General features: G+C 30.8%; 1 protein-coding gene across 1 annotated transcript in view; it reads right to left on the bottom strand.

Annotated features, from left to right (window-relative positions):
• The window catches only part of LOC129946886 (uncharacterized), a 79824-nt gene that overhangs the window by 23064 nt on the left and 36711 nt on the right, over window positions 1-20049 (bottom strand). The window contains exon 2 of the mRNA XM_056057254.1: window positions 5395-5562. Within this exon, the coding sequence (XP_055913229.1) occupies window positions 5395-5455 (61 nt within the window). The 5' untranslated portion in view covers window positions 5456-5562. The remainder of the gene's footprint in view (window positions 1-5394; window positions 5563-20049) is intronic.

The following is a 20049-nucleotide window of genomic DNA, read 5'->3' on the forward strand; positions in this document are numbered from 1 at the left end:
TAAACATAACAAATAATGTCAGGTCATTAATTTCCTTTGACAAACGATATCAAATGATGTGGCAACAAATTATTTTGCTTCAATGTCAGGATCAGGATAAACTAAACGAGAAGACTCATGGTCGTAGATATTTGCTTTCTTTTTGGTTATGAAAGTGTTTAAAAATTAAAGTCTTCAAAATCGAATTTTTGTGTAAATTTTGTATTATTTTATATAATAAAAATGTGGTCTTCTATTGGGTTTTTCTATTTCATTTTCTTTTATTGTGTTTTCAATAAGATGTTTCATTTTAAATAACGTACTATTTGGACAGCTGTCACTTTTGAAGCTGTTATCTTTGTACATTTAACAAGTCAAATCTTTATCATAGAAAATAAAAAAGCTCACTACAAAAGTGATCGAAATTTTAAAGTCACACCATCTTTTTCTTTAAAATTATATAAACATCTATAGGCTCCATCTAAAAAATACTCGTCTCTAGGCTTCAAAAGAAACCTGTTATTGAAAAACCTTTCATACAAAATAAAGATCAAGTGACTTTCAATTCTCAAACATTTGTATGTCCCTATTGAAGGAATATAGAAACCTACAGTTTAATGTCAACTCTAAACGACTTATTAGAGACGCTTTTTTAAAGACAAAAATCAATCCTTAAGATTTATTAGGAACTGCTCGAAATTCAGATTTTCCATAGGATCTCTAAGAACGTGTAACTTTTATTTATGCTAAGATCCTAAAATGTATATCAATGATTGCAATATTCAATACTTTGTATGTTTTGAGATTCCTTAACCTGCCCTTATTGTTTGTTTATGTTGAGTTAAAAAAAGGTTAAGTGTGTATACAGCTACCGATTTCTTACCTCTTTCGTTCAATGTTCAATCGATAACATAATTCCTTTCAATATAACAATAATGTCTTGACCTCCTTTTACAAACATTAGGTTTAATGGAAATTCTATTATTTGGATCACATTTGCAAGCAGAAAGTAGAACAATACCCAGGGTGCGTTAAAAGGTTTATAAGGAACGTATATATCTTAATTCTTAATTACTACGAAAGAATAGGGTAATGTTTATGGTTACAGATTTATTTCTCAGAATTGAGATTAATGAGATTTTGGGAATGGCAGGCGTAACGCAAAAACTGTATTAAATTGCTTAAGGAATTCTATAATGGGATATTTTAAGAATGATTTTGTTTACAAATGGACTCTTTAAGAACGATATTAGGGAAAACTTCGACTTTAGAAACTAATAAGTAACCCTAATGTCCTTATCATAATATGAACAGAGTTGCCAAAAGTTGTATATTGAGCTTGCACTCAAGTTGTTATGAATACCCTTTTGATGAATAAACACAGTACGAACAATTAGGAAAGGGAATAGGAGAGAAACCGATGCACATTGGTTTTGTTTGTCTGCAAATCGTAAGCATTAATTTCTACACCGTTTTTGATTCTCTATTGAATAATGCTGTCAATATCAAAATTTAATGAGCTTATCATACGTTGGTAAGAGAGCTCTACAGAGAAATGTCTACTTTTGACATCCCTGTCGAACTTATCCGTTTGTGCAGAATGACGATGGGGAATGCACACTGCTCTATCAAGGTCGGAAAAGATCTCACCGATGCATTTGATGACAAAAAATGCTTATGACAAGGCGATTCACTGTCATGCGACTTCTTTAATATTATATGAATCTAAAAACGAATATAAAAAGCTGATTGTAGTGTCATTTGTAAAATAAATTTTTTTTGAAGTTTTAGACAAAAGAAAGAGTTAAGGAGATAAAACTGAACCCTGAGGCACACTTGTGTTTATAATACTTAAATTGAACGGTCTACAAGACAATTTTGGAAACTATTAATTATGAATTTTTTGAAATTTTAATCGTCTCAAAATCTAAATTCACTTATTGCTATCATTGGAGTTAATGTGTTAAAATATTTCAATTTAAAATACAAATAAGTTAGAAAATAATTGTATGTGTAAAATAATTGTAAGGATAACGAATAATATATTTTTTGATATTGGGCCCTATTTCATCAAGCACTTTTCATTTTGCAACCTTTCACTTTTACTTTTCAAATTTACGTTTCACCAACGCAAAATTGCAAAGCGAAAACTTTTGAATTGAAAAGTTTTCCTCTCTGCAAAATACGTTTCACCAAACCCAAATTTACGAAGGGTTAAGTCTTTTTTAAAAACTGAAAAGTTTTGTTATTTTGCAAAGTATTTGTTCTTTCTGAAGATAGCTATATCTTAACTGAAGTCAAACAAAGCTGCTGGAGCTGACGGTATTGCCTCCGAACTATTTAATGCAGCAGGTGATGACATGATGGTCGGAAGAAAGCATGTCCGATGAGTGGAATCTCAGCATAGTTTGCCCGATACATAAAAAAGAAGACCTTCTAGATTGTGCCAACTACAGATGCATCAGTCTCCTTAACATTGCGTTTAAGATCCGCCTGTCCGTATTATTATGTACGCAGATGATATTGACACAATTGGAAGGTCAAAGCGTTATGTCAGTGGAGAGTTTTTGAGCATTGCGATGGAAGCGAAGAAGATGGGTTTAGTGGTCAATGAGAGCAAAACCATGTATATGCTGTTATCAAAAAAGGACATTGAACAACGAGATCTTGGACAAAATGCCTCCATGGAGAGTTATAAATTTGAGGTGGTTAAGGACGTTGTGTACCTAGGCACCGCTATTAACACAGACAACGACACCAGCGCTGAAATCAAACGAAGAATAACTCTTGCAAATCGCTGCTTCTTTGGACTTAGAAGACAATAGGGTACTAAAGTCCTCTCTCGAGCATCTAAAATCACCATCTATAAGACACTCATCATACCGGTTCTCATTTATGGCGCTGAGGCCTGGACCCTGTCAAAGAAAGATGATGGCGTCTTAGGATGCTTCGAGAGAAAAATTCTTCGGGTGATTTTTGGACCCGTATGAATAGATGGAGAATGGAGGGCTGTACAGCAACACTGACCTATAGTTAGTAGAATTAAAGTCCAACAGCTTAGATGGCTAGAGCAAGTAAAGCGAATGGACATCAACGCTCCAGATCGGAAGGTCTTCGAATCCAATCCGGAAAGACGGCGCAGTACAGGAAGACCGCGACTCAGGTGGCGCACGCAGGTGGGTGAAGACCTCAACCAAGTTGGCGTTCGAAACTAGAAACAGCTAGTTAGGAACTGAGCTGGCTGGAGACGCATGTTGGTTAAGGCCCAGGTCCGGCTTGGACTGAAGTGCCACCTTAAGTCAGTAAGTAAGTATGTGTTCTTTCTGTCTTCCACCAAACAATAAATTTTCCAAATTATATTTAGGATTCTAAAAAGCTTCCCAGGCATAAGGAAAGAGAAATAACAATTTTTAAATAAGATTTTGTTTTGAAAAGTTGTTGAAAACTAATAATAAAAAATATGACCTGATTTGAAATTCAGGAATCAAATAATGGTTTAATTTTGGAGAATTTACTAACGAAAATGAATTTGGAATTTTAGTGTTAACGCGTTTATTCATCTCTATTTCAAAAATGTCTAATTTTGTAGAGGTTTTTTTTTAATAAATCGATGTCGTAGCCTTCAATGGAATTTAACAATTTATAGCAAAAAAACGTTTGTAGAAAATCGGTTGTAGAACAATTTATAAATTTCAGTAGTTCATCATATGTCGAATATTATCATTAATGAATTACATTTGATTTTTACAACTTCCAAGACTGCTAACTTTTTATTTTTTTTTGTCCTATCGAATCATTTTGCATTGTAAACATTGTAAACACTTAGTATTATTTTACAACTTTTCATCTAAATAAACACAATCTTAGATTTAGTTTGGAACTACGAATTAATTGCATGTATTTTACAAACTTCGCAAATTTTGTGAAACAGTTTGCACTTTGCTTTGCAGGTTATAATTTTGTTTGCAAAGTTCCAAAATGAAAAGTGTTTGGTGAAAAAGGCCCCTGATGTCTGACTTAAATATCTTGAAAATAAATAAAAACATCGACTCCAAACGAAATTCAACTTATACCAAATATTGTTGTTAGCTTTGGGTAAATTTTTAAAAATATAAAAGATCAATGTTGACATTTTTGACTATAATTTAAATGTTTGGGAGTACTTTGCGTATTATCCTGGTACTGTCTTTCATTAATGGTTAATACTCTTATAGCACCATCGTGGTGAGTCGCCTTTGTCTTTTATGCAAAATAAACATTAAAAACTTTTGCCACAGAAATTATATACAAGCTCAGGACTTACTTACTTACACAAAAAATAAAAACAACGTAATGACGAAAATCTTATACCTATGACATTTTGCTTGTTTCTATTTTTATCATCCTTGAATTTCCCCCCTATAAACATAAATATAATACACGTTATTCGGATGCCCTCAAACTTTATTAGCTTTTATCATGAAAATGAAAATGCGTGGCTAAGATTTACGACTTAAATATTGTTCCTAAAAATAAAATCATATTTCCCCCCCTTAGGCTTCTAAAAAAAGGACTGACTTGTTGCTTTTACCTTTTTAAATTCCCATTTGTATCGCAATTTAATACTTTATATCCTTTTGAAATATCCTCTTATGTTTGCATACGAGTGGGTAGGTATACAAGTATAAGATCACACGATATGAGTAGGTTTTTAAAATTTATAATTTTATTAGAATATTTTGAAACGTCCTCACATTATAAACCTATATGTTATCCTTTTGGGACAACATGTGTTCGTACATCATTGTATAAACATTCTGTAACAAAAAAAGGACTTGAAACAACAACATGCCTGATTGCTCTTATTAAATTATCAACATAACCATTTATGAACCTTTTAATAAAAATAAAATTGCTTGTTTTAGAACATATAACATATCTACTCATTTTCACAATAACCCATCATAAGAACATACATCAAATATTCCTAAGGATATAGGTATCCTTTGTGAGCAGAGCATACTTTGTATGAAATTTTTAAAGTCGAATGTGGTGATGTGCGTTGTCGTCTGCCACCATCTGTCACAAAAAGGAGCACATAATTTGAATAATATGAACCTTGCAGTTAGCATCACTTGGAATTTTAGCACTTAAAAGCTTGCCAACAATTCAGATTAATTACATATGGGATGGGATTCCCATTCCCAACTTAAATGTGTGTGTGTTTTTGAATGTAGCTAAAAAGGACATTTTTTCGGAACCATCAACCATCTAATATGTCACTGCGAGCCAAAAGCAAGTGATGCTCATTTAACGGATGAAGAATTCAACTCTTAAGCGTATACCTCATCGTATCGTCGTCACTCGTCATATATCCTTATCCAAGCTTATGCGAGTAACTGTAATTGCTTTTTAAAATGATTATATTTTACTTACCACTGTAGTAGCTGTTATCCGAGTATCCAAATTTTCCGGCGGTTCTGCCTCCCACAGGCATTTTTATTAGATATTTGCGGGTTTAAGGTATTCTAAATGGTTTAGGTTTGAAAGTCGGTTAACTGAAGGTATAGAGATTGTTTTGTGTCTTCAACAAATCATCCTGACCTGGAAAATTAATTAAATGGAATTTTTGTAAATATTATAAAATAATGGGATAGGTATTAATATCGATAATTAATGAGAATTCCGAGTGAAGTCAACATTTGAAAGGAATTTCTATAAGAAGAAGGTTTGTAATACCAAAATAGCTTTCATTTAAAATCATCATTGGAATTTTTAATTATATTTCAGCTTAAAGTAATAAGCTATTAAGTTGATGTCAGATTAGTTCTTTAAATTTGATTTATTGTTTCAGCCAAGTTAAACATTATTTCGGGTCTTTTGAATTCGAAATTAATGCACATTAACAAAATATTTTAATGATCTTTTTGATTAGGGTCATTGAAACAATAAAAAAAACTCATCTGGAAATTATTTTTAACTTCATATTAAAACATTAATTGCACGTACATACGAAACTTTATGGCTTGGTTTCAAGTTAGGTTTCTCTTCCTTAATTTATTACCAACTTGAAAATAAACAAACAAAATAAAATAAAAACAAAACAAAAGCTGATGAAAACAACCCACCCCAAAATTTCAAGGACATTTTACTTAAGCCATACACATCCGATGGGACACATTCTGGATTACAAAACGAATCTGTTTTCGTTTTTACTACAGCACTGGGAGGTTCAACTGATTGTGTACGAGTATATGAGGTTTGCAAAGCACCATTGAGTGTTATGTATAGTAATTTAAGATTTTGTCCCTAAAATCCTTAACGAATTCACATTCCATCAATAAAATTGGGTGTAGAATGTTTTATAGCATCATCTATACTTTTTCCCCCATGAAATCATCTCCCTGTGTTACGTAGACGTAGCGTATCGGATACTAAGGTACTCAGGATGATGACTATGAAATAGAGACAAAAATAAGGAATATTTCATTTTTGCTTTATATTGCGAAATATTTTTGAGGGTCCTTTCTTCTCCGATAAATGTTGTTCCTTGTCACATGAGAGAGCACATCATGCAAACTTTGTTTGAAGTTTATTATCTATGTATCTAGTATCTATGTAGATACTTTAGTTTTGTTTATTTTGATTTTCAGTCTGGACGTGCTTCACATCTAAAATTTACTTATTTGTATATAGCTCTCGTAATCAGGATTGTTATGTTTTTGTTAAATTTAGATTTTCTGAAAATGAGACATAAATCAGGGCTGGTTGTAATTAAGTTTGCAAATTAGAGTCCAAAAGACAGTTTTCTGGAATTAATTTGATTTATTGACCCTTATATAAAAAGAAAAAAGGTAAAAGCTGAATTGAGAAAGCTTCCTGCTTAAAATAGGAGAGCTTAAAATTGTCAAAATAAGTTATTCAGTCAATTTAAAATAGATCCAGCCATTGCTTTAAAGTACACAGAAAATGGAGCGTAAGGCTTACAAATATTAACATCATTAAATCTTTTACGGGCTTCAATTTCTAATTATTCAGAGGTTTACTAAGATAGTGAAATTTTACCGCTCATTGGCAATCCCATAGTTAACATTTTTAAATATATTCCAAAAATGTTCTCCAAATCCTAATTCTCTTAACAATAAAAATTATTCATTATATTTAAAGGAACTTTATTTTAAAAATAAAGAACCAGTTTTAAAATAGGAAAATAGGAAAATATGTATATGTAGTTATTGAAACAGAAACTTTACACTTCTTAAAAACTTCTTAAAAACTTCTTTTCTGACTTCGCATCCACTAATTTCACTCTCGGAGGGAATTTCAATGTGAGAACTTACACTTGATCCCTACATTCTCGATTATGAGAACAAGTTACTCAAAAGATTCTAACTGTGATAGTTAGTTCAGCAAATTTATTGAATTTCTTGATGATATTGGTGCATTTATTTTTAATGTTAGAGGGTTAAGTAAAAAAAATAGTAAATATACTGTTGTAAGTAGTAAAGGTTCTTCAGTGATTGACTACTGTTGTTCTTCGCAATCTCTAATTTGGTTGAAGATTTTAATGTTGATTGTGTAACCTTCTCAGATTACATTTCATTAATTTGTTTCTTTAAATCTTCATTAACAGCAGAAAAGACCAAGCAAAGAGGTATCTCCAGAATAAAATTATACGACCAGAGAAGTGTTTCTTATAAAAATAAACTCGAACCACTTGTACCGACCATCATAATACTAACAGATTCGATTGAAGAACGCTGCTAGGCAATCAAAACTATATTGATTAAGCAAACGGAGCTCCCATGTGACAAAATGTTAAGTTTGACCAGAAAAAATGCTGTTAAACACCTCAAAGCCTTCAGAAAACTAAACCTGGAAATAAGTCGAACAAACTACTATGATGCCAAAAATATATATGATTTTATGAGAAACTAAAACACAAGTATATTTTGTTAGCTTTACTAGTATTCTTGAATCTGTTTCTTCAGCCAGAGAGTGGTGAAAGATTGCTAGGCAAATACGCGGACTGTCGATTAAAATCACAATGTAGTAAAGTAATTGAATTTAAAATGCATTTTGAAAGCTTACTCACGCAATCAAGAGATTCATCTCATACGCTCTTCTTCAGCAATATGTTCCAGAGTTAGATTGCTCTATTGAGCTGCACGAGATATATTCTTCTTTATCAAAAGAACTGGAAACTCCTGATTTTGATAGAATACCGTACTCCATTCATTTTTTATTGTAGAAATACAGAAGTTATTCACAGAAATTCTTGAAACTGCAACCCATTGTTCAAGAAAGGAGTTATAAATGTTGTGTCAAACTATAGAGGACTTTCTTTTTTTGATACGCTCTTTAAGCTGTTATTACAGTTCTCTTGAACAGACTGTCAGCTTGGTTCGAAAAAACAACATCAACAATAATTTTCAAGCTGCATATAGAACCAACTATTTTACTGTGGACAGCGTTTATAATCTTTTATGCCTTATTCAACTTCAACTCTGCGCTTTTTTCCTTGATCTTAACGCTGCTTTTGATAGAATTGACAGGAATACTCTTATTTATAAGCAATCAACTCTGTGAATATCTTCAAAGAAGGTGTTCGTCAACGAAATGTGCTAAACTCTTTTCTTTTGGGTCTCTTTTTAAATGATGTTCATGCGGAACTTCCAATCGGTATTGTTTTAGATGATCTTCAAACAATGTTTGTACTGTTAGAAATTTGCAACAGCTAATTGAGGGTTTAAAGACTTACTGCATTCAATGGAATCTTGAAAAAAATCATGATAAGTCGGAAATAGTAATATTTCACAACGGTAGAAGACGATCAGCGTGCGAAAATTGGTTTTACTATAATTCTGAAATAAATGTGTCTAATGAATACAAATATCTTGGCGTAGTGTTTAATTACAATATGTCTTGGAATGAGCATCTAACAAACAGATTGAGAGCATCTAAAACTTCCATCAGTGGTCGAGACTGCTGCGAGACAACACTCAACAAAGTTTAACGTATGCAATGCCGCCTCAAAAGCTATTATGTTGTACTTTGCTCAAGTATCAACCAAGCTTTCATGACATTCTCTTACTGAAACTGATAGAAAAACACTGGACTGAATTTACAGTTAATGCGATACTGTCTAAATTTCAAGATGAATATTGAAACTTGATGTAGGTACTCTGGCATACCGAAATACTTTGATGACTCTAATTCACGTGATATGATTTCAATAATTTTTAAAGCTTACTGCGGGCTTCTTAATATCAATGGAAGAGCCTTCCCAAGACATACAGATGGAATATGTAATATGGAATACCTGCCCAGTATTCAAAACGAACAGACGAAAATTTCTTGGGAGCAGCATGCTTTCTCATTCTTAACTTCTCAACGTTCTTAAAGCTGCTGCTGGTGTGTAATTCCATTTTTTCCAAAGAAAGTCTTTCAAGTGACTGATAACTGAAAAGGTTTGTATGTTTTATTATATTGTTAAAAGAGTTGTCAATTTAATTTTTCTTAAAAATTATCTAAAAATTAGCAACAACATTCTGCATATGATAATATAGTTTGATTTCAAAATCTATTTTTAGTAGAAAACCAATTTTTACAAAACTTTAGTAGCATTTTTGAATTATTTAATAAAACGCTAGTGTTATTGGTTAGTGAGATATTTTAAGTTAATGTACATTTTTAAATTGCTATGGTAAAAATTCCACCCACTCAATTTTCTTGAGAGCCTTTCTGCATTTTTTTGCGTTATTATCTGTAGTGCTAAATTTATTTTAAGTCAATATCTTCATTGTTCTTGAGATACAGACGGCAAAAACAGCTTCTCAAACTAACGGGCTTATGCACACACCCATGCAATAAAAAATCTTTTATTTAGATTCTAGGGACCTAGAAACGTCGACATATCGAACCGATTACAATGTCTTCCTATGAGAATTCAACAAATCTCAACATTTTTATGAAAATTTAATTGAAAAAACAAGAAAGAATTTGCTAGCACCAATTATTTAAAAAAATTAGATGGGGACAAAATCCTTATTTATTCGGCTTAAATACAAGCTACTTTTAAATATAAATTAATCAAAATTGAATGTAACCTAAGATTGTAGAGGGAAAGACTCAAAAGACGAAGTTTTACGGAAGGAGTATTGAGGCTAAAACTAAAAAAATCCAAGTGCGAATCTACACTTCACAGCATAGGAGATATAGATTCATTGGAGACATAAGAGGTTTGGTCTTTAGCAACATAAAAGAGTCGAGAATTACGAGTGTTACGATGGTAAGTGTTGAAAAAAAAAAGTTGTAGAAGGAAAACCAATCAATGGATCCAGAAAGAAGTCGATGAGTAAAGAGAATGTGTGAAATTTGCGAACGGTCTTTCAAAGAGTTTAAGTTGAGATGTTTCAGACGGTGAAAATAGCAAGGAACAATACAGGATTGTTCCAAGATAAACATTGCTCTTGAGAGGAATTCCGGGCTCGGGATCGGGACGGAAAAACTTCGAGCCCCCCATATTTACCATTTTTTTTTAAGTTCATGCCAGTGCCCAACTTTGAACATTTCCCATATCCTTCAATGTCCGCATATCAACTCAACATCCTTATCCATATCGAACAAACCTCTGAAAGAACTCTTAACCGAAATATTACCAGGTAATATAAAATTTGTGAGCGAAAATACTACAAGACTTAGTAAACATATTTAAGTTAAGTTTTCTCCAAACGAGCTAAAGGCCCTGCTAACTAAAGCTCTGATAAATATTAATTGAATTCTGTAATTACATTATTGTTCAATAATAATAATAATTTCGGAAATAAAATAGATGAAAAGAAACTTTATAAAAACAGAAACCGAATTAAATGTTTGTGTTTTGTTTTAAGTTGGTGGGCGTCTTATTTTGACTTTAAAAATTTTCAAAATAAAATAAATTTGAAAGTTACGTTAAATTAAATAGAAAAGCGAAACCGTTTGATTCAATAGTTAAGAGTTGTCCAATTTTTCATTAAATATTAACAAAAATGTACACCAATAATAAACAAGGGCCCAGATCGGCAAGCTTGTGACTGATAGATTGGTAGATAACATGCAAACAGGGGCCTGATTGCGTAAGCATGAATGATTTTAAAAATAACTGGGAAAAGTTATGTTGATGATGAATAAAGAGTATATTGAAAAAAAAACTCTCCTCATTGATTTCAATTTTACGGGCCCCTAGAAAATGCCAGGCCTAGGGCGGTTCCCCCCTTCCCCCCACACAACGAGACTGAAGATAAACCACGAAAACCAAAGCGAAGAAAACTTCATTGGATGAACTTGATTCTGTAAATATAAATTCTTTGAAAAGGGGTCCCGAATTTTATTGACAGTAGGTATAAAATAGAAATGAAACGGAGTCTTTAAGCGTTTATGTGAAAAAGTGATTGAGTAGATTCTACTAGAAGAAGTAGAACTTAGCAATATTAAGTTCCAAATAATTTTTAAGTCACCAAGTCACAGGTGTTCTCGACACCGAGTACATTTTTTTGAAAAATCTAATTAACACTTTAAAAATAAATTATAACCTACCGAAAATACAACTAAATTTTTTAAATCTGCTTAATCTTTAATTTTTGAGTGAATTTCACTGCAGAACAATATTTTGGCTTATAACACAAAAATATATTTTGGACATTTGTAATGGCACCAATGGGAAGTTATCAATCTGGTTCGCACCCTAGCCTCAAAAGTCAATCAAAAATTCTCTAAAATCAATTTCTTAAACGAACAAATAATTGAAAATCTTTTATATTAATTTAGATTTTTCACATGAAAAAATCCAATAACTTCTGGCTCCTTAAAGTTAAACCTACCAAAGCATTAATAATATGGCGTATAAGCTTAAAGGACATTCAACTTTCTTGTTTAACCATTTAAAATGATTGTCTTCAAAAATTACTCATCATATACAAGTTACGACACAAAATAGAAACTTTCCTAATATTTTATTGGAAAATGTCTACAGAAAAATAAATGAAACAAATTATGGTCAATTAAATAAATAGAGAGCTGACTAAGGGTGGATCTTTTTTCAATGTCAATATATGATCTTTTTTCAATGTCAATATATGTATGCCTCTATTCCAGAAAGGACACTGACATATAGAGTCGTAGTTATTGGCGGCATTAATAATACCTTCTCTTTCAATGTTTTGTGACGCCAGCCTTACTTTCATTACATCAACAGAGTATGACAGCAAATTTAAAATATTGTAATGTGTTAAGGCCTTCTCCGATCCTGAGAATGTTTTTCTTTCTCATAAAAGTAAATAGGCTGTCAAATGATTCCTTGGAAAAAGGAAAAACAACACGATTATAAGGACAGGAATGGGAAGAAAATGGCTCACATTTCACATACCACACATATGTAGATAGAAAGTTTTCTCTCTGATGGACAATGTTCACAATTTGTATCCTCTTTTTTTTAGGGTTTGTGTATCTTAAAAACATTCTTTAATATCTGAAAGTATTTACATATGTATGTAACACACGTCCTTCGACACAGATATATGAAAAGGATACATTGAAGAAAGTTTTTGAATTTTTTTATCCAAAATTTAGTAAACAACAAAGCGAAAGTGTATTTGATAGTTTTTGCTGAAATAGCATTTCATGGAAATATTTTCTTTAAATAATCTCAATACTGTTGGAATCGATATTCAAGGGTCTAAGGAATTTGTATATATCTTCTAAATAGAGTGATACATTTTTGATATATCGAACCATTATTTGTTTTCTAAATATATGGTTCATGATAAAATAAAAACATTTAACTCCTTATCTTAAAGAAGCACTGGTGATGAAAAATTTAAAGAAAATTTGTCTTATGATTACAATAAGAAACTTTTGTAAGCAATTAATTACATTTTTTTATAAAGCGACACACGAAATAAAAAATTCAAACATGCGGAGTTTTAATTTTTGCACTTTGTCGGTCGTTCAATGCCTTCATCTATGGTTTTTATGACGTCTATACGTCCTTACGTTTGGAATAAATAAATAAGAACATCAAGATTATGCGAAAACTTCTCTTACCCTTTGTCCTCGAAGGTATCAATTACATTTTACACAAATGGATTATGGTTTTCATCATGAGACCTATAAGAACATATATAAATATTTTTCAGTATTGTGGTTCCACAGTGAAACCACTAGAAAATAAAGGGTATTTCTTTTATAATTTCAATTGAAAAAAAAGGGATGGAATTCAAGCCACAACTTCACATCCGTAACAGTTTGTCGATTTTTCTTAAACTTTAAAAAAATATTAACAACAATATTTTGTTTGAGGTAAAACAAATTTAAGGTCAATACGTTTTTTTGTTTTCATATTACTTGAGTCGAAAACCATTTCTTTTCATTTTTGTATTGTTTTTAAGTTTAACTAAAAGTTAGTAACGATATTTTTAATATGATAAGATAAGTTTGACTTCAATCTGATTTTGTCCCCTAAAATGTTCGAAAAGCTATTTTTATAAATTTTCGATTGGATTTTTCTTATAATATTGTCTTACGTTATTAACAACATTTTGAATCAATTAAAAATGTTGAAGTCAAGTCGAACATCAGTTTTTTGTAAATTCTTAATCTTTATTAAAGTGTTAAAAACAATATTTTTATAAGATAAAATTAGTTTAAAGGTAATTAAATTTTGCCAAGGTAATTTTAAACTTCCCATAGAAAGTTATTGTAATCGGTCCGATTTGTCGAATTGAAAATTTTGACATTTCTTGGTCACTATAAAAGGGTTTTAGAGAAATGTCTGTGTGTTCAAGTGTAATTACTCTTTTCGTCATCCATATCTGAAGAATCAATAGACATATCGAACATATGAACATTTTCGAAACATAGAAACGTTGCTTAAGGTTAATTAAAATTGTTTTTCGACTAAATTGACTTTAAACTAATTTTATCTTATAGGAAATATTCTTTTCGACATTTTTAAAATTTTGTATAAAAATCCAGTAGTCGGTTCGCTTTATAAAAATTAAAATCTAGAACAAAAAAAAAATGTTAAGACAAATCGACAGTGGGTTGGAAAGTTATCAGTGTGGGCCGAACCCAAGCCTCTTTTTATGATTGTCGAGGGATTCCAATTTTGTTTAAAAACATAGTACTTCGATTTTTGTTAATAACAAAATCTTTTCCTTATGAAATTGTCTGTCGGATTTAAGTATTTAATTCAGCTATAATTGATAAAATAACACATTGTTCTATTTTTAACTTTCTTCTTCAAAAATTAAAGTGCCATCATACGTTAGGACAATTTGATTCCAGTGCCGAATGTACATACATATTTATTTTCTAAAATTAGATGTCACCTAAACAAAAAATTGTTGTTTTCTCAAAACTCAAAGCCCAAATAATTGTATAAATTGTCTTGACAAAAGTAAACAAATCGTTTTAAACAACTACGTGACAATTTACTTTTACAAGGAAAATATATGTAAGTGGGTATGTTACAAATTTCATTTCTGTAAAATTCCATTTGTTACGTGCTACAATCTAAAAGATATCTAAGTTACAAAGTAGCTACCTAGATAGAAATAAAAATACACGACATACAGGAGAATCGGAATCAATTCAATCAACTGGAGAACTGAAAACAAAACAAATAACAACAAAATACACACACACAAAATAACACATGCTCAAAGCTGGAGCCAAATTATCATTATCCTGGTATATTTTATTAGAGAGAATGAAGTCCATGAATTTTATGGCTATATGTAGAATTTATGTTCGAATATATTCCATTTCCAATGACTGTTTAAAAGAGGTTCCAATAGAGTATTAAGATTGTAAATTAAATAGCCATTGAGGACACCCTGCTGGAGCTTATATGCAACGTACGAGTAGTCAGGATCCAGAAAGGATGCATTTTCCATATGTGAACTTTCGTTTAAAAAACAACACATTTTTGTAACATTTTGTATAATATTCATTTGAAAACTAATTTGAATTTATTTTCGGGGAAAATTCCATGAATATCTCTACGAGAGTTCATGGGAGAGTTTTAAGGACTTCTCTGTTTGCGGTGGGACCATAAACTTCATGGCATTACAATATGCGATTTAACATCAAAGAATTATGTTGGAGCGCATCAAAATCCTGAATGCTGATTTCTGTTTGCAAGTAAAATCTAGTTGCTTCAACCACACAAAGCAAACTCAAATGCTTTTGGTTCTTGGATGGTATTTGGTCAATAATATGCGATGATCGGACATGAGTTGAGTACACTATGGAGAGGGCATAAATGTTAACCAGAAACCTAGACACTTTGTCCAAATCATAGTTTGTGGGGATGGAGAAGTGGATGATGCAAAAGTAAAGGTTCAAATTTATTTGGTCAATAGTGCTTTGTTAAGGGAGCATTGCATTTTCTCACCACTTATATGATCCACTGGTGATGGAGAGGTTGAATGGAAACACAATCTGGGTTTTCTATAAGGAAAATCCATAAACCATAATCTGGAAACATGAAGGACACGTATACTGCAGTTAGACGAATAATTAAAATAATTTTGATGAAGATTTTAAAGTATCAAGATTTTGAAATTATACTTCAGCTTGTTGCTGACGTTGAAAATCGCATCGATAAAAATAAATTAAAAGTTGTATACGATGTCCTTTTCTATGATTAATAAAGTTGAAAGTGTAGTAAACTCCTATACCTATGTTGACACGTTATTACGCTGTTTGGGAAGTTCGATTCATTTCAGAAAAACAGCAACACACTGCAGACACCACAAGTTTAAGTTTTGATATGCGAGCATCAGAACACCTACAACTTTGTATCAAAATTATAGTGACATGCCACTTTTCTGGAAACTTATAATGAGTTAACATAAGTCGGTGTGTGAAGGGTTAAGGATATAGGACACACGAGTATGGTTGAAATTTAAGAGTTTACAGCAAGGAATATAAAGGTTGAAAACTTTGAGAATTTTATTTCCGGAAAGCTGAAAGTGTTAATTTTTAATATTGTATGATATATTTTGACACCTTGTTTAAATTGTAAACTTAGACAATCATATAAACTACATACTCTTGTTATTATGAATTTAAAAGTTTTTTCCTTATAAGTTTTATGACCAAAGTGAGAAAGGCCAAAAGGGTGTGATTATCTCTTCTTTTTTATTTTTTTAGACACATAATTAATTAAAAAAGTTTTATTTTGTGCTTGTTTTCTTATATAATTGATTTTTTGTAAAGTTAGGACGTTAGTTGAAGGGAGAATACTTTCAAAGGACATTTTTTAACAATCAAATAAAAAACATCATGTATTGGAATGGTTTCAAAAAATGTCTTCTGAAAAGTTGAAAAGAACTAATCTCCCTTGACACCAACAAAGATTGTGACATTTTTTGTTTAAAAGAAGTTAAGACTTAAGAAATTGAAAATTTTTAGTTGGATTACAAATTATTTTGCCTTTGGAAAAAGGTTAAATTTGAATTTATAAGCTTAATAAAATTCCAAAAAAAAAGTGTCACCATTTTGTTTTCACATCCAACATTCTGTGTCACATTCTACATGAAAAAAAAATTATTTGAGTTACGTTTGCGTATTGAATAAAATTAAAACTTATTTAATTCATTCAACAAAATTTGTAACGAGTTTAACATTTTTCTATAATTAAAAACATAAAATTCTAAAACACGTTAATTTGGTTTTGATTAAATATTGTTTTATTCATTCATTAAAAATGTCTTATCAGTTAAGAAAGTAAAATAAAATTATTTTCTATTATTCTAAAACTTCTATACAAAGTATTTTAGGAGTTATTAAACATAAAAACTGTTTGGTTCTAAATACTTAAAATTTGGTAGATGTTTTCTATATTTTGTAATTTTCAACTTCCCATTGTTATTGTAATGGGTCCGATTTTTCAAATTGAAAATTTTGACATTTCTTCAGGTTTCAGAAACAAAATAAAAGGCTTTTAAAAAGATGTATGGGCGTGCGTGTGTACAAACTTCCGTACGTCAGAGGTTTATAGGTCAAGAACCATTAGAGATATCGACTTTAAATAAATTTTGTTATAGAAAGCTGCAGAAAGGGCTATCAAAAAATTGCGTAAGTGAATTTTTTTAATATAGCAATTTAAAAAAAAGGTGAACCTTTTGGTTAACTTTAAATATCTCATAAACCAAAAACGATAGGGACTTGAATTAAATTTTTTATAATATATTGTAATGTGATACCAAACAAGTACATTTTTTGAAAAAAATGCAATTAACACCTCGAAAATTTTACGAACAAAAAATTATTTTATCTCCAAAACAATTGTGTGCAATGAAAAATAATGTTTGTAATATCTGGTAAGATTTTGAGAAAAATCGAATTCACAATGTTTTTTTTTATAAACAATCAAAACCTAAAAAAAACATTACTCAAAGTTTTCAAAAATTTGAGATTATGGCTTTCAACTAATTTTATCTTATAAGAAATATTGTGTTCAACATTCGGTAAAATTGTGAGAAAAATCGAATTGACAGTTTTCTTACAAATACTAAAAACCTAAACAAAAAAATAATAAAAGTTGGTAAAGATTGATTTTCGACTCAAATATCTTTTCAAAACCTCGAGATAGTGGCTTTAAACTACTTTTTTCTTCTAACAAATATTTTTGTCAACATTCAGTAAATAGTGAGAAAATTTAAATTTTTTTAATTTCACAGAAGGACGTAAGTGAGGCGGTCACCGTCAACAGCTACATAAAGATGATAACAAATTTCTTATGTGGTTCCAGCAGGACAGCCCTACGTGCCACACAGCAAACTACACGACATCTACACACAACATCTGGCCGCCCTTATTGAAAATTCGTTTATATGAAAAGTTTTGACGAACTATGATGAAATTTCCCCAGCAGACTTTTGTATGGAATTGGTGGTTAAAAAGTGAAACGTGATTCTTCATATTAACCGAATTTGTTGTTTATCCAATTTCTTCATCAATAAGTTGAAAAGTACATAAATATAATGATTTTCAATTGATGAACACCATTTTTCAATATGATTACGGTTATTTTATTCAATGTAAGGACTTTGAAATTTCAAGAAATATCAACATTTTTCATTTATCAAATTGAACCGACTACAAAAATAGAAACCTTAAAACAATAGAGCGGTTCCTGAAAAATTCATTTCTCAAAAACAAACTGGTTCCAACTAATAAAAAAAACCATTGAAAATGCTATCCAAAATAGTGTCCTTCATTTTATTTTGTATTTATAAAGTGGTCTACGTCCTGATATAGCTTTACTCCATTTCGTAGCAACAAGAAAACACTTTTTAATCAATTAAATTGACGACCATTCAATAAGGAATTTTTAAGTTAAGAATACTATAGAATTCCGTTTGTACGTCACTCCATTGTTTTAATTTAAATATAATTGCCAAAATGAATAATAAAAACAAAGGAATTTTCACTACATTTTCCCTTGTTGTTTTTTAATGTATTTTTGATCTGTAAAAGGTTTCGAATTATTTATTCACAATTGATTAAAATTTTCTGAAAGAAAAAAGAATTACAAACAATTTTCTTTCATTCCGCTGTTACTGTAATTAACTTCTGAAAATATGCATACGGAGCTTAAACCATCATCAATGATTCTGCAAAAAGTTCCAAGCAACGACGTTTGAGAATATTTTTAACTTGTATTTTATTTTGTATGTTTGAAATATTAATCAATACTATAATTAAAAATTGTTTTTCGTGTAAAATAGAGAATTATTGTTCTCTTGGAATTCCTCAACATCAAAGAAAACGAATAGTGTGTAGGGTTTTTGCTTGGAAAATTTCCTTCATTATTTTGATGATCCAAAGGAGTTGTACGAGTATCATTAAAATCTGTACAGGTTCACATTTCCCAATCACTTTCACAGGAAACACAATTTACAGCTGCCATTCATCTATCGAAATTTATAGGTTACAAATCATCGTATCATTTTCAATAAGCAATCGAATTCCTATCCTTGAACCAAAGGAAACAAAAATAAAAATAAAAACAGAAATCATAAAACAGCAGGGTTATAAAATAAAAAATGTTTCCATCATAACATAAACATTTTTAGCACGCTTTTTGCTCTATCAAATGATCCATCATTAATCTTTGGTAGAGGAGAGTAAACTTTGAGTGTCTATGTAGACAGACGATACGACTCGACGCAAACGGGAATGTGGTATTTTGTCAGGAATTGTGATGAATCCCTACTTCAGTCTCGTTTACCCCTAAAAATCCACTCACAAAAATGTTCCTATATTTTGAAATAAATAAAAAAGAAAAATTGAGAAAAATACTCAAAATCACTTCATTAGTCAGGAAAAATGGAGGAAAAAAACCCTCGGGCAAGATTCATCAATTATAATTTAATCCATCAGGAATTCGGGCTTAAAAAATTTCACTTAAGAGTCAGTTGATGTGAATTGGCGACGCGTCGGGGGAATTGAAAATAAAATGAGGGCACATTTTTATCCCATGACGGCGACGAAGACAATACTTAGAGAGACCATTACAAAAATTCAATTTTGGAAGAAATTTAAAATTAAACTTTTATTTAATATTCTTCAGACGCGTATTTTTCTATCTCCGTCACAGTTTCACCCTCTTTTTTGGACGGCTAAAAATTTTGGAGACTTAATATTTAAAATTTCCCAGGAATAAGGCAGAACTATACTGCAGTGGTTTGAGGGAGTAGAAAAACTTTTAATTGAATTATTTTTAGCTAAAATCAAATAAAGATTAATTCTCGATAAAAGGAAGGAGAATTAAAAATAAAACAAAAAGCTTTTGTTTATGCTCGGCTTGGGCAGGGAAATTTCAAACACTATATCAGCCATTTGTATGCTTAAAACTTCAACAACTAAAGGTCCTGATGCTGTATTATATAATTCATACAAAATTAACATCCTGATGGGATTGCGATGATAGTTTGTTTTTGTAGGATCGTATCGTTGGTATCGTAGACGTATATATTTTTTCTTCTATGAGAAATCCCAAACATGTATTGTACGGGACCATAGTTAGGCTTTCAATTT

Source organism: Eupeodes corollae, chromosome 2 (assembly GCF_945859685.1).
Source record: "Eupeodes corollae chromosome 2, idEupCoro1.1, whole genome shotgun sequence".
NCBI lineage: Eukaryota > Metazoa > Arthropoda > Insecta > Diptera > Syrphidae > Eupeodes > Eupeodes corollae.